The sequence below is a fragment of the Paramisgurnus dabryanus genome, chromosome 22, assembly GCF_030506205.2.
Source record: "Paramisgurnus dabryanus chromosome 22, PD_genome_1.1, whole genome shotgun sequence".
Lineage (NCBI taxonomy): Eukaryota > Metazoa > Chordata > Actinopteri > Cypriniformes > Cobitidae > Paramisgurnus > Paramisgurnus dabryanus.
In genome coordinates this window covers 19,549,066-19,564,611 of record NC_133358.1, presented here as the reverse complement: position 1 = coordinate 19,564,611, position 15,546 = coordinate 19,549,066, and the positions used below count along the sequence as shown (strand labels likewise).

The window sequence follows — 15,546 nt, the reverse complement described above, 5'->3', positions numbered from 1 at the left end:
AGTTGCACTTGAAAATTATCGTAGATCTACGAGTGGTCTGGAGTAATTGTTCATTCATAAGTGCATCGTAAGACAACAGAGTTACAAGGTCACCTACAGGACAACCAGCAAATTGCACTCCTGCAATGACGATAATGTAATGTTTTCAATGTAGGCTATATTTATTTATTGGGTTCGTCTTTGTTTATTTTATATAAAATATATAATATAATATATTTAAAATTCAAATGAGAAATCAAATTTAAATGGCTAAACATACATTTATAAAGAAGGAAAACGTATTTTGTACAAGTTGGTAAAAGTTTTTTGTATTTTGGTAAAAGTTGGTTTAGCAAATTGATAAATGGTTCATACCGATTGCTGCTATAATTAATCTAAACATTGTTTTGAAGGGAAATGGTATCTAATTAAAGAAACCAAATAAATATTTACGGTAAAATGCAATAATCCATAATAATAAATAAACATAGATAATAAACAACAAATAATAATAATAATCTAAACTATAATAGAAACGCAGAAGGCATTTTGCAGTGGGACGAGTCCTAACTAAATACGGAAAAGAATATTAAATAAATTATTAAAACATTTAAAAAGTCATTGAACAATAATGAAAATATATTATTAAAAATATCACTGCACATCGGCTGAAGATCATTAGCCTAAACAAGCTTCAGCTACAAATTCAAGTCATTCTATTGGTGACATTTCAGCACTTGACAAATGGATAGCGACTCGTAAGTAGCACTTAAATCCCAGCTGCGAGCGATAGTTTCACGTGCATCTTTGGGAAACGCACGTAAATGAACAACGAATGTTCGTTAAGTAGCTTGTAGAAAGCGCTCTTAAGTGCTAAGTTCAATCGTTATCGGGAAACCCGGCCCTGCTTGTCTATATCGGCCCGCCTTGCTCGCGCAGCGGCAAGCTCGTTGCTGGCAAACGGCCACTTCCATTGAAAATGAATGGTAGCCTGTCGCTCTGTCTCTGTCGCTTGTAGCTAATTTGACTGGGGGGTAAGAAAGACAATCATTACAATGATATTGGGTTAGTGGCTCAGTGGTTCATGTAGGTTGTCTACAAACCAGAAGGTTGGTGGTTCAATCCCAGGCTCCAACGGACCAAGTGTCGAAGTGTCCTTGAGCAAGACTCCTGACAAGCTGGATGGTGCCTTGCATGGCTGACACCAATGTCGGTGTGTGAATGTGAGGCAAATTGTAAAGTGCTTTGGATAGCCATAGGTCTGTTAAAAAGCGCTATATAAATGCAATCCATTTATCATTTACTTTGATTCACAGGGCCTCAGTATTGACTTGTTATTGTAGTACTGGCACTTTTGACATATACACATGTTCCTATAACATACTTTTTAATTATTAAGGCCTAAATTACACAAATAATTAGTTTTATATAGTAAAAGATGTCTCATTACTACAAAGTCAAGCTGTGATTTTAAAGTAAGTCTTTCGAAGGGAAAAGCTGGCTCTTCAAAGATGATTTCACTGGATTGCCAGTTATAAGAGCTTTGAAATAAGCTCAACTGGATCCATACACTATGGGAACACTGGAGAGGCTAGCTATACGGCTTCAAAGCATACTTGTACCCAACCACAGATTTATTTGTGCTTTATGTCAGGATTAATATGACTTAGCTGAGTTATTAATAAAAAGCAGAGGTCAGTCAGTTGACCTCTGGTGACGATCTAAACCTCCAGGAGAGAGAGAGAGAGAGAGAGAGAGAGAGAGAGAGAGAGAGAGAGAGAGAGAGAGCTACATGATGTTCTTGGGTGGCCTGAGGACAGGATTATTCTTGGCGAAATTATTGAAATAATTTGATAATCAATTTTTGGTATTTAAGAAATATACATTTATATCAAATTTTTTTTACAGATGGATAATATTTAGCACCTCAAAAGTTTATAACACTATGGGAAACTAACAAGAAACAAACGTCCTGAAAGAAGTCATGATAAATGTTACTCATTAAAATATTTGTATACTGTACATGCCTTAAAGTCACAATGAAATTGAAATGAAAAACTATATATATATTTTTAATATTGTGGTATTATTAACAAATGACTTATCTGTGAGCTTCATTATTTTAAAAAAATTTGTGTGTGCTCATGATCTTAATCAAAAATGCAAATCTCATCCCCTCCTCAAAACGATCTCTCTTCACTTCCGGTCAAAAGTATGGCAGGTGGGCGGGGTCCGGGAGAAGATCGCAGCGATTAGCAATTAGCAACACGACCCAACTTCAAACGATCCAATCAGATCTCGATGGACAAATTCAAATCCAGCCCTGCCTTATTTCATCTCAAAAGCCGTTTCATTCGGATATACGTCACCACGGGGAAAATAAGGCAATCGCTACTTCCGTTTCATGGCGACTTTAAACAAAAATATAAAAAAATAATTGTCCTTCATATTTTACATAAAATTTTGTCTTGTAATTTTGTGTGCCTAAATAGAGGCACTAATTCTTGTACTAATAAACAACCTAAGAAAAAAAACGCATAGACTAATACATTTATGGATCTGCCATGAAAATAACCATTACAAAGTTTACACAAATGTTTTCCATTTATTAAAAACCAAAAACGATGTCTACTGTGAGGAACATGATGTCATTTACAGCAAACATGCCAAAATCTCCTGTCAGAATGAAACACATGCTAACGTTTACAAATTGTGATCCCAAAACTGAAATATGTTTTGTAATACCCTTATTTTTTACTCCTTTGTAATGGCAAGTTTGAGTCATGTTTCCGTAAACCACATCCCGTCTTCCTGGCACTCAATATGGGGATATATGGGAATGAGATGGCACGGATACTATAGTTAATAAAATGTTTAATTTTACACAGGAAACTGATTGCTCTGATTTGCTCTGTTTGTAGCGCTAGACAGAGACAAAGCCCTTTGACTAACCACATCCTGTTTAAAAGCTGAGTGTGAAATAAAGAGTTTGAGGTTTGGCAAAGTGTAAAGACTCCAGTAATCAGATGCTTGGTCTGGGTGTGGCTGCTTAGAGTATCTCACAATTCATGAAGAAATTTAAATCCGATGTTTACATTCATTCTAATCCTTCAGCCATCAGCATATAATTTCCTGACCACGTGTGTGAGCCAAAACTGCGAGTAAGATTTTAATGTAGATATTCAGTCCCATAGAGGCTCTGGGTCAATATCGTATTCATTTATTGAGGGATTGGTGAAAAGGCTAAATTATGCTTGTAAATGTGACAATCTCTACCATAAATTTGGAATGTGTTGGAGGCAAACCATTGCCCATCTTTCACACCTGCCAACATCACCAACTCGAAACACTTGAGCATGAACCACAAAAACGAGGGCTGGCGATTTCTCAGTAGCATAGGCTTTGAAAACAACATTTGTCATGCTGATGGGGAAAATGTGAAGTTTAATCAACCGTAGGTGGGAAAAGACTTCCAGAGATTACAGTAAGTGTCATGCAAGCGTAGTTGTTTTGAAGTATGTCACCGCTGAGTCACATCTGTGTTTGGGTAATAATCCAATGAGACTCGAAGGAGATCTGGGTCTTTTCCACTAAAATTTATGCCCTTAAACCAAACAGATGAAGTTCAGCTGTAGTCTCTTTGTGCTAGGGAGTACAATCCTTTTCACACCAAGCACTTATTTTGAACCAGACTTTAATTAAAACAAAACTTATTGTTGCAGACACATTTCTCAAATGTCATCAAAAATAAAAAAAGAAACATAGGCAAATTAGCAGTTATTAAAGGGATTGTTCGGCCAAAAATGATATTAAACTCATGATTTACTCACCCCCAAGCCGTCTGAGATGCATATGTCCATCATTTTTCAGACAAACGCATTTTCAGTTATTAATGTTTTAGTTCTTTCAGTTAATCAAATGTAAAGTTATGGGGTCCACGTCCTTCAAGTCCCAAAAATGTGCATCCAACCTTCACAAAATAAATCCAAACGGCTCCACGATGATAAACAAAGGCCTTTTGAGGGTAATCCATGCGGTGTTGTTGTAGAAATATCCAAATTTAAAACTTTATAAACAAAAATAACTAGCTTCCAGTAACGCCGCCATCTTAATCATGTCCGCATTCAAGATGAGAGCGTATGCAGTTTACGGAGGCTACTCTGCAGCTGCTCTGTGGCCCCGCCTCCCGAATTTGTCATACGTCACTAAGAAAAGTGCGTACACTACGCTAATACTCTCTCCTGAATACACAGTTTAAGATAGCGGCGCTAACGGAAGCTAGTTATTTTCGTTTATAAAGTTTTACATTTGGATATTTCTACAATAACACCGCACGGATTACCCTCAGAAGACCTTTGTTTATCATCGTGGAGCCGTTTGGATTTATTTTGTGAAGGATGGATGCACATTTTATGGACTTGAAGGATGTGGACCACGTAACTTTGCTTTTGATTAACTGAAAGATCTAAAACATTTTCTAAAATAACTGAAAATGTTTCCGTCTGAAAAATTATGGACATATGCATCTCGGACAGCTTGGGGTGAGTAAACTGTGGGTTTAATATCATTTTTGGCCAAACTATCCCTGTAAAAATACAACAGGTGGTGCCATAGTGTGTATACTGTAAAAAAAAATGTTTTACTTAAAGGTGACATAGAATGATTGAACGGGGGATTTATCCTTGTTCTGTGATGTGACATGTAGACAATTTTTTTTGTTTGGGGTCTGTAATGCCTTAGAAGCTTCCTAAAAACCTCTCTCATATAGCTCTATTAGGGTGGGGGATTTTAAACAAGTGGTTTTGCACCTATTTGGCTCCCCCTACTGGCTTAACTTGCAATCTCATTACTGATTGGCTGACTTTGCTGCCACTCAAAAAATGTAGCCAATTATTTTAAAGTGGAGGGGCAGTTAGATGCCTGTGATGTCATAAGCATCAGTTTGTCAAATTGGGCCGTTTTCTGGCTGACATTTCTAAAAGAGGGATTTCTATGAGACTGAGATGTTTAGTATGTCTAGCACTTTTTGTATGTTCGCGAATGCGGGTAGACTACCATTATTCAACAAAGACAAGGTAAAAATAGTTTTTCATTTTCTGTCCCCTTTAAAAAAGTACGTCTCCGAGTTGCCTTAAAATTTTGAGTTAATTCAACTTAAAAATTTTAGTGTTGTGTAAAAATATTGTAACTCAAAATTTGAAGGCAACCAGGTAACTTACTTCTTTTTTAAAGTGAAGCCAACTAACTTTTTTACAGTGTATAAATATGTACATGTATAATATGGTACATGCTTCATAAAATACAGTCTGTTCTTGAATTAAAACAAAGATCGCAGGAATCAAGTAAAGAGAGAAAGTAAAAATGTAATAAAGAAGTTAGGGAAGATTAGAGAAACTTTGCAGAGATTCAGACAAATGAAACTTTATACAAATCATTTTATTTCACATTATATAATGATATAAGAGGTGTAACAGGCTACATTTTTCTGTGGGTATAAAAGTCAAAGTAATGTATATATTTAAAAATTTGTCCTCACTAGTTTTAGACACACAATACTGTTGGAAATGAGAAAGTGTCATGCTGAGGTCAGCTGCAGGGCAGTGCTGTGCATGTCCAACAACATTAAACAAACAAGAACATTCATTTTCTTTGCTTATATGCCATAATGTAGTTCATTTGAAAAGATTTATAAAAAAAATCCCTTTTTAACTATTGATTTGGCACCTAAAGTGATAAATTGTGTTTATTAATGCAAGGCAGCAATAAATATGTTTCTTTGATGAACAGACAACAAGCATGCTGACAGACAAAAAATTCAAGTGCAGGCTTTTCATATACTGTATTACATTCTATCATTTCAAATGGTTGTACTTCATAACACATTTTTAATTCTAAGAAATATTTGCATCTGTGGAAAAAGTACACAATCTTTCTTTTGGTCAAAATTAAAAAAATATGTTAAATATTTAAATGCCCCTTAAAATTGCATAAATGTTTGATTGGCTCTGTGTCTTCTCCACACATCATTACAAACCTGTAGAAAAGCAAAGAAAACATCAGTTGCCTGGAAACGGACATCAGGTCCATATAACCACTAATAAGCATAATAGCCTCAGTAATTATCATAAAAACACCCTCTAATATTTGAACATGTCAAATATATATGTGAGAATGGAAAATGAGCTGGTGTCGGAGTTGTCATCCATTTCATGGTGTGGGAATGAATGAGGTCAGAAGATTCGGCACTCAGGTTAGCCCAGTTCTACTGTGCTGCATTTGACTGTATAGGCCAGTCTGCCCTCTCTAACTGTAAATCCTCGGCTGGGCTCAAGAAGTCAAACCACAGAGGAGACACCATCGTCATTACATTGACTCGGTCACATGCTTCAGTGGCACCCAGCTAAGTCAATAGAAACGGCCATCAGACAGCCTATTTCCAAAACACAGGGTCCGAATACAGTCCTAAATTCCCAACTACAAATCTGATCCCAGTGCACTTGAGAAGCTACAACTTACTTATAGTTACATTATAATCTAGCTACAGTATAAGCTACTAACAATGGAAAGTAACATAGAACATAAGAACTAAGGTAACATAATGTACTTAATATCTGTATAAACAGAGCTGTTGCTATATCTGGCACTTAAATACAATAAACTAGAATTAATTATATTTTCCAATATGACAGACAGGAGCTTTTAGGATAATGTGATAATGAGCCATAGAGATATTTTAGTCTAGTCTAGTCTAGACTTATTCTATTCTTTTCTATTCTTAGTCTAGTCTAGTCTTATTCTAGTCTTATTCTTAGTCTAGTCTAGTCTTATTCTATTCAATAGTCTTATTCTAGTCTAGTCTAGTCTAGTCTAATTCTATTCTATTCTATTCTATTCTATTCTATTCTATTCTATTCTATTCTATTCTTAGTCTAGTTTAGTTTAGTCTTATTCTATTCTATTCTATTCTATTCTATTCTATTCTATTCTATTCTATTCTATTCTAGCCTAGCCTAGTCTAATTCTAGTCTATCTTATTCTATGCTATTCTACTCTATTCTTATTCTAGTCTAGTTTAGTCTAGTCTAGTCTTATTCTAGTTTAGTCTTATTCTATTCTAGTCTTATTCTGTGGCCGGTCGCATAAACATAGCCGTGACATTAAGACTGCGTCTTAAGAATGATTCTGACTAACTAGCAATTAGTTAGGGCTAATCAGTCTTATTATTTGGATTGAAATTAGACCAATTTACCTTTCTATGTAACATACTCAAAACAGTTATGATCAGTCTTGAAGAAAAAAAAAATTCATGACTAACTTTTAAGACTAGTCTTAAAGTTTTATGCAACCGGCCACTGGTTTAGTCTAGATAGTCTAGTTTAGTCTAGTCTTATTCTAGTCTAGTCTTATTCTAGTCTAGTCTTATTTTAGTCTAGTCTTATTCTGGTCTAGTCTAGATAGTCTAGTTTAGTCTGGTCTTATTCTATTCTACTCTATTCTTATTCTATTCTAGTCTAGTCTAGTGTAGTCTAGTGTTGTCTAGTGCAGTCAAGTCTTAATCTTAATCTTAGTCCAGTCTATTCTAGTCTAGTCTTATTCTATTCTAGTCTTATTCTGGTCTAGTCTAGATAGTCTAGTCTTATTCTATTCTATTCAATTCTATTCTTAGTCTAGTTTAGTCTTATTCTATTCTGTTTTGTTCTTCTAGTCTAGCCTAGCCTAGTCTAGTCTTATTCTAGTCTAGTGTAGTCTAGTCTAGTCTTATTCTAGTCTTGTTCTTAGTCTAGTATAGTCTTATTCTATTCTAGTCTTATTCAATTCTATTTAAATTGTAGTCTAGTTTAGTCTTATTCTATTCTTATTCTTATTCCTAGTCTAGTCTAGTTTTATCTAATCTAATCAAGTCTAGTCTAGTCTAGTCTTGTCTTATTCTATTCTTATTCCTAGTCTAGCCTAGTCTAGTCTAGTCTAGTCTTATTCTATTCTTCGTCTAGTCTAGTCTAGTCTTATTCTAGTCTTATTCTTAGTCTAGTCTAGTCTTATTCTATTCAATAGTCTATTCTATTCTATTCTATTCTATTCTATTCTATTCTATTCTATTCTATTCTATTCTATTCTTATTCTAGTTTAATTCTATTCTATTCTATTTGTAAATACATAAATGAAGGCTGAGTCATTTTTCAGGCAAACATTCAATGGTTTGAGGAATATTAAGTCATTGACAGACATAAACAGTCCCTTTTCCAAGGTGCTGTCAGTTAAAGCAGGTCTTTTAACAACAGGCACTTCATCATATTTTTGTGGCCACAGTTCTGGCTCTCATGTGTTGGAATGCTTACCTGAAAACACTGATCTCTTGCTGCTATCCCTCACTCTGCTTGGATTACCTGAAACGAGCCAAAATACACATGAACAACTAGTAAATGCTTTCAAATTTGGCACTTGATTAAACATATGATCCAAAATCACTGAGACAGCATCATTTAATCCCTGAAACATAAAAACAAAGGGGCAAAAAACAGCAGAGAATCATAAAAGTAAGCAAAGACGGTGTTTGAGTTGGTCAAATAAAGCCTATTTACTGGTCATATACCAGAGAAGCCAATTCTTTTAGGATAAGGCCAATATTTTACAAGCATGAAATTTGGAAGCAACGGAGCACTTTTTAAGGGTTGGAGGTTACCGCATTGTGGAAGTTTTTGCAATAACAGGAAATTGTTATGGCACGCTCTCGGTGCCTATTCATAACCCTGGTTTGCCACATGCCAAACACCGCTAGACAGTGTCAACAGCCATAGCGGAGCCAATCACCAAATGTTCTGGATGCCAGGTGGCATTTTGTCACGACCTGATGTTGGCAGTGCCAGGTTTTTCTCACTAACAGACTGTGCGCTCATGTTTCTTTAAATAGCGAGGCTGGCATGACAAGCTAGCAAGTAGAGACTTATAGCAAAATATACTAATTTTTGCAAGATATTTTCTTGGCAAAACTGAGCTGAATGTCATGTATAGTTACTTTTCATTTTATATTAGAGCTTGGAGTGTGTGTACAATATTGCGCTTGTCTACAAATCTTTCCCTGTGATTTTCATTTAAAATTTAAATAAACATTTCCATGCGCAGTTCGTTGCGAGTTCCAAACATATGTCAAATCATTTGTTTACCAAAAATATTACACCAGATCTATAACAAATATTTACTTTATCTAAATAGCGTTTCCGAGTTTAAGTGGAAAAGAGACAATTTCTCAAAAAACTACTTCACTCTAATCAAGGTTGTTGCAAGCATTTTTGTCATTGTGATAAACCTACATTAAATCAAAAACAGACAAATGTCCTCGTGCTGATAAAAACCACAATCATTTTTTCATTAACCATAAACTGAGGGACTCTCTCTATAAGTTAAATCTTTAATATGGTATAATACAGAGGTCATTTAATACAATAATGGTTCTTGTGGGACACCAAGATTCTGGCCATGTCACGTTCAAAGAGTGATGAGTGAAAAATGAGACCGACAGTATTTATTAGTGATGACGGAGGATCATTTGAACAAATACGACTCTGAGCATGTTTAAATCTTTCAGGGATGCACTGTAATGGAAGTTCAAGATATGTTTATGAGACCATATCAACCTAATAAAAGTGTCTGATATTTTTCAAACTCTAAAGCCACACGCATGCTGCTCTCTTAGATATGTGAAGACTTTGAAAGCCATAAAAGTGCTGCTTTAAACGCTTGGAAGTAGCTCCCTCGACCTGACTCATTTATTTCCAAGGAGCTAGAAACCCGATATGATCATTAATACGTCTCCATAGAATCTCAGACTTGCCGATCTATAAATCCATAAAAAGTGTTTTTCTTTTTTTTATCAGAAAAGTATACACTAAAATCTTAAGTTTTTAAGCTCCAGGGTTCATTCAGTTCATGAGATGGAGCTGAGATACTCACATTTGTCCTGCTCAGGCGGTTCAAGACAATCGCCGTCTGTGTCACCAGGGATCCGCCAGGGCTTTCTTACCGCCTGCAACTGCTTGTAAAATTCATCCTACAAACACAAACACTAGAATTACAATAACAGCCATTGCGAGACAGCACTGTATTCACACTTCTTGATACTGCTTAAATGGTTTTAAGTGGTTGGGTGGTCTTAGCTGGCACATGCTGGTCTCCCAACAACCCTCTAAAACCACTTTATCCAAACCAGCCTGACTGGGTTGGTCAGAATCTTTCTGGTTAGGGGTTTGTTCTAAGTGTTAAACATACAGTATTGTATTGGTTTATCTCCTGTTGACTTACTTACAGTACATTGATAAAATGCCATTCAAACCTGAAATGATATGTATATGGGGGTAATTATGTCATGGGGGTGTGTATGTATGTGTGTATATGTATGGGTACCTAATTGTGTGCATGTACAGATCTCTTTATATACATGTGAACACTATCTCTTTATAATTGGCACTTCCAACTATGTATATACAACTTTGTCTGATTGTTTTTTATTTTTTTTGTTTTGATCATTAGATTTTTACCGTTTTGGAATCCATTCAGCTGATCTCCGGGTCTGGCGGTACCACTTTTAGCATAGCTTAGCAATATTCATTGAGTCTGATTAGACAATTTAGCGTCACAATAAAATTTACCAAATAGTTTCAATTTTTTTTTCATTTAAAACTTGACTCTTCTGTAGTTACATCGTTTACTAAGACCGACAGAAAATTAAAAGTTATGATTTCCTAGGCAGATATAGCCTGGAACTATACTCTCATTCTGGCGTAATAATCAAGGACTTTGCTGTCGTACCCTGGCTGCAGCAAGCACAATGATATTCAGTCCTTCCAGAAAAACAATTTTTTTGTGATTGTTGCAGGAAAAAAATCCTTGATCTTGTGGCACGTTTTCTTAAAAAATGTAATGGAATATGCGGGATATTTATGCAATTTTATGCAATGAAATTGCGGGAACTTGCCAAAATTGTGTGCAGCTTTTACTGATGTTCACGTCGCGTAATTACGTCACTTCCTAACATTCCCATGACAACAGGGGACATGGCTGCGCATGTGTGAAGAAAATGCAAAATTTTTCAACTTTCTGCTAAGATATATATGACTTTTTGCTTTGAAAATGCGGGGACTTTGAAATCATGCAAGTCCAACATATTTTTTGCGAGCAGAAATCTGCAATTTATGAGGCGAAAGTGCGGCGTATTTTAAAAAATGCGACCCCCGCATAAATATGCAGACTTTGGCTGATTATGCATTGAATCATGCGATCGCATAATCACGTTTTTCTGGAGGGACTGGATATTACACATCACTCGAAAATAGTAACTTTCAATAGCAGGGGACTACTTTCAGGCACTGCGTAATATTATTGTGCCTCCCGCAGCCATGGTACAAAGCAAATTCCTTATGCCAGAATGAGAGTATAGTTCCTAGCCATATAGGCCTAAAAAACTCGCAACTTTTAATTTTATTTACTAATTTCTTAGTACATGATGTAACAACCCAGTCTCACCCCATTTCGTCAATATTTGACGACACTTGACCATTCGTCATATGTTGACGTGAAGGGTATACCTTTCGCGTCATTTTTTGACGAACTGGGGACTTCAATACTATTACGTCCGTTGCATTCTCTTTCCTATTTTATTACCATTTGCGCGTCGGTTTAGGGTTAGATTTACATAATGACATCCCTACCCAAACCTAACTCTAACCCCAACGCCAGGTGACAACTGTTTCTAACCCCAATGCCAGGTGACAACTGTTTAATTTCGCGTACACTGTTTAATTTCGCGTACACTGTTTAATTTTGCGTAATCTAACCCTAAACCGACGCGCAAATGGTAATAAAATAGGAAAGAGAATGCAACGGACGTAATAGTATTGAAGTCCCCAGTTCGTCAAAAAATTACGCGAAAGGTATACCCTTCACGTCAACATATGACGAATGGTCAAGTGTCGTCAAATATTGACGAAATGGGGTGAGACTGTGTTAGATGTAACTATAGAAGAGTCAAGTTTTAAATAGGAAAAATATCGTAACTCTGGTTATTTTTGAGCGCGATGCTAATGGTCTAATCAGATTCAATGGATTATCCTAAGCTATGCTAAAAGTGCTAGTGCCAGACCTGGAGATCGGCTGAATGGATTCCAAAACGGTTAAAATCAAATGTTTAACTCTGGGGGAGCTGGAAAATTTGCTTTTTATTCCAAAAAAAGTGGAGTGTCCCTTTAAGGAACAAAGATGTATTTTTAAGGTACCACCCCTAGGTCACAACTAGGGACCATTGTTTAACCATTTTTTTCTGTTAGTGTATATGCACCCTGAATAGTGATTGGTTGCTTCTTTTTAATTTTCGGTTTTGTTGCTTCTTATATCTGACAGATTATCAGTTATAGCTTTTTTCTTCTTCTCTGATTTCTGACTTGTACTGACTGGAATTTCCTTTAGGAAGTTGAAATCTCTTTTAAATTCATATTGTTAGAGTACCTTTAAGAAAATTAACCATAGTTTTACTACAGTTAAAACCAAAAAAACATGGTTACTGTAGTAAAACCATGGGAACCACAAAATAATCATGGTTTTGACAACCATGGTTTTCAAAAACCATAAATAAACCATGGTTAATTTTCGTAAGGGTAAAAAGAAATTAATTCTCTAAGTTAGTATCAACATATTCATAAGAGGGTCATTGTAGTATGATTTTTTCTTCACATCCACAAAAGCACCACACAAGTAGTAATCTGAATCATGACTATTATAATTTTGAGATTATCTGAATCTTATAATATCCTTATTTTAAGATGATCCATGCAGTATTCAGCTCCAGTATTCAGCAAGTCTCACGGGTTTATAGGGGAAAGTGCTTATGTCTGTGTTGAAAGGCGGCAGGAGAGCAGCAGTAAAATCCTCTGTGAACTTGAAACTTAAGATGCCGAGACCCGCTGAACGTGCATGTCAGGCTCATTCCCCCTACAGATGGTTTTCTTTTCTTTTCAAATAACTACACCTCTGGGTCAAATCCTTTGAGCCCACCTTTAATAAATAAATTGCCCTCTGTTCCCTTCTAAAGTCAGTTTATGTGTTTCCATTTTTCACTCTTTTAAGTATTGGTAGTATGGGCCAAGCAGGAAGCTCTCGTGCATCTACGCTACGTTTCGCTGTACGGAAAAACAGTAAAGAGAAACAAATCATCTGACAACTCTGTTACTGTATTTCTCATTGTGAACTGAATGAGATGTGCAGGTGGATATCGATATCCAGAGACTGAATATCTACACAATGTTCAGTCATCAGGATATGAGCTAACAATGAGATTCTTGTTCACGGCTGTTGAATATTTATAGGTGCGACTTGTGTATAATAAAAGCGAGGATTGGGCAAATATATCCATCCTTTAGTTTCCCGTGGATCGTTTCATATTCTGTTGTTCTATATCAATAGTGCATGAGATGAATAGACCATAGACAGACATGGACAATAGAATATTACACAGCCTACAGCTTTTACGAGCTAACCGGTACAATAACAGTAAGCATGTGTGATTTTAAACTCATTGACCTGAGGTTTATGAGGTTAACCAAAGGTGAGTTTTAACATTTCCCACCTGACACACCAACTCAAAGCTACATAAAATGGTTCTTGGCTCCACTTAGCTTCCAATATGCTCAACATTACAATATTTTCAAATGCACTTATAAATGCAACAATGTAATGCATGCATACCTCGGTTAGTGTGCTCCACAGACCTCCATATAAATCTGTAGTGCTCAGGCCTGGCGGTGTAAGGATCGGCCTGGTTATTTGTCCGGTTGGCGTGACCGGCCGGCTTCTGGAGCGTCCATACACACGCTCTGGATTTCCATGACTCCCAGCAGTAAATGATCGCATCATGAGACTGTTGGGGGTCATAGGTCTGCTCGGAGTCCGTGCTCCGCTAGGGGTCTGGGCACGACTGCTGGGGTTACTGGGAGACGTCCGGCCCATGACCAGTGTGGTGGGCTTGGTGTTGTGCAGGGGTAAGCCTGTGGTCTTTGCGGAAAGGCTACTGGGAGACTGCGGTCTGGATGTCTGTCCGAGAACAGGCTGGCTGTTGGTGGTGTGGAAGAGGGGTGTCAAAAGCAAGCTCCTGTGAGGACTGTTTGGACTCCGGTTGAGCTTCCCCTGCTCTGCCAGCTTGGCCAAATCTTTCTCCACCTCTGATGAAATGAGGACAACAAAACATAAAATTACCAACAGGGGGGAAATAAAGACCACGGCTCGCTGATGTGGTTTTACATGACTACAGGCCTAAAATGATGGGAATGGTTTCCAGAAGAGGTTGTGTTTTACAGACTTGTGTCTGTTGTTTTCTTAATCTAAAAAAATAAATCTGAATTTAATTCTGACTTTGTAGGAAAGCCCATGAATGCAGTATATTATTTAAAACATTCCTTGAATATCCTAACACCCACATGCAACACAGACAATCACATTTTAGCAATAAAATCCTGTCTCGATCAGCATACTGGATGAAATGACACAAATGTAATTCGAACATTATTAAGAAAAAGACGTTTAAAAAAGACCATTAAAAGCATGTGGGATTGCCAATAACACAAAAACACATCCGTGTGACATTAACCATTCATAGATTCCCGTTAACAAAACCACCGAAATCATTTCCTGAAGTTTGTTGCCGTCTTTTAAAAGTCATGGGCAGAAGTTTTTACAGTCGGCTGTAAACTGTAAATTGGATGGCATGTTTACTTTGTGTGAGTACAGGAGCTGCTCAATGTTCTGGGTTTATGTAAACATACTTGTTTGCTTTGTTGGTAGCAAATCAAATATTTTTGTTTGTAAAACTCATTTTCAGTTGAAGCATCTGGACAGAGGAAACTGTGCCATGCATTTACACAAACAAAACTAAGCCCACAACCATCATTCAAGTGGTTTATGTACTAGGAATTCTAAGAAAATGATGTGAGATATTATAAATATTATGTATAAGCTTGATATGCATTTTTGAATCCTTTCCTCGCTTGCTTGTGTGAACAGTTACAGTATTTCACCCAGAAACAGCATTACTCTTCCGCTCTAAAATGTAAAACACATGCATGTTGTCCAGATTACTAATGCGAATGCAGAATGTGATGTCATGACACAGCTTTTCAAATTAATTCCCATTATGGAAACTCTTTCAGACTGTTGTGTATACAGCTTTTCCGGCATGTGATATATTTAATTTTGTAAATGGATAATCAGATTGTTAGGTCTGTATTCAATCAGAAGTAATCACAAACCCCTGAACTCCAATTTAAATGGTATACAGGAACTTGATCCAGTAATTTCTCAGCAAAACACACATGTAAAGAATTTGTTGGAAAGAATTTGTTGTTAAAATATTATATGAACATCAATCATTTGTGATGATGGCAAACAATACCATATAAAGACAATGAAGCAATGGAATAGGACGCAAGGGTCCCGAGATGCATTTTTACAGTGGAAGCGTTATGAGCTTGACATGCTATTATGCATTATGAAAAATGCTGGGTTTTATGTTAAAATAGCTTTGCGACC

At 36.4% G+C, this 15,546-nt stretch overlaps 1 protein-coding gene across 1 annotated transcript in view; it reads right to left on the bottom strand.

Moving 5' to 3' along the window:
• Positions 1 to 5,452: 5,452 nt before the first annotated feature.
• c22h8orf34 (chromosome 22 C8orf34 homolog) overlaps positions 5,453 to 15,546 on the bottom strand; it is a 98,963-nt gene continuing 88,869 nt past the window's right edge. Inside the window, exons 12-15 of the mRNA XM_065258099.1 lie at positions 13,711 to 14,183; positions 9,928 to 10,024; positions 8,316 to 8,363; positions 5,453 to 6,013 (exon numbers count right to left, since the gene is read on the bottom strand). Coding sequence (XP_065114171.1) covers positions 6,006 to 6,013; positions 8,316 to 8,363; positions 9,928 to 10,024; positions 13,711 to 14,183 — 626 coding nt within the window. The 3' untranslated portion in view covers positions 5,453 to 6,005. The remainder of the gene's footprint in view (positions 6,014 to 8,315; positions 8,364 to 9,927; positions 10,025 to 13,710; positions 14,184 to 15,546) is intronic.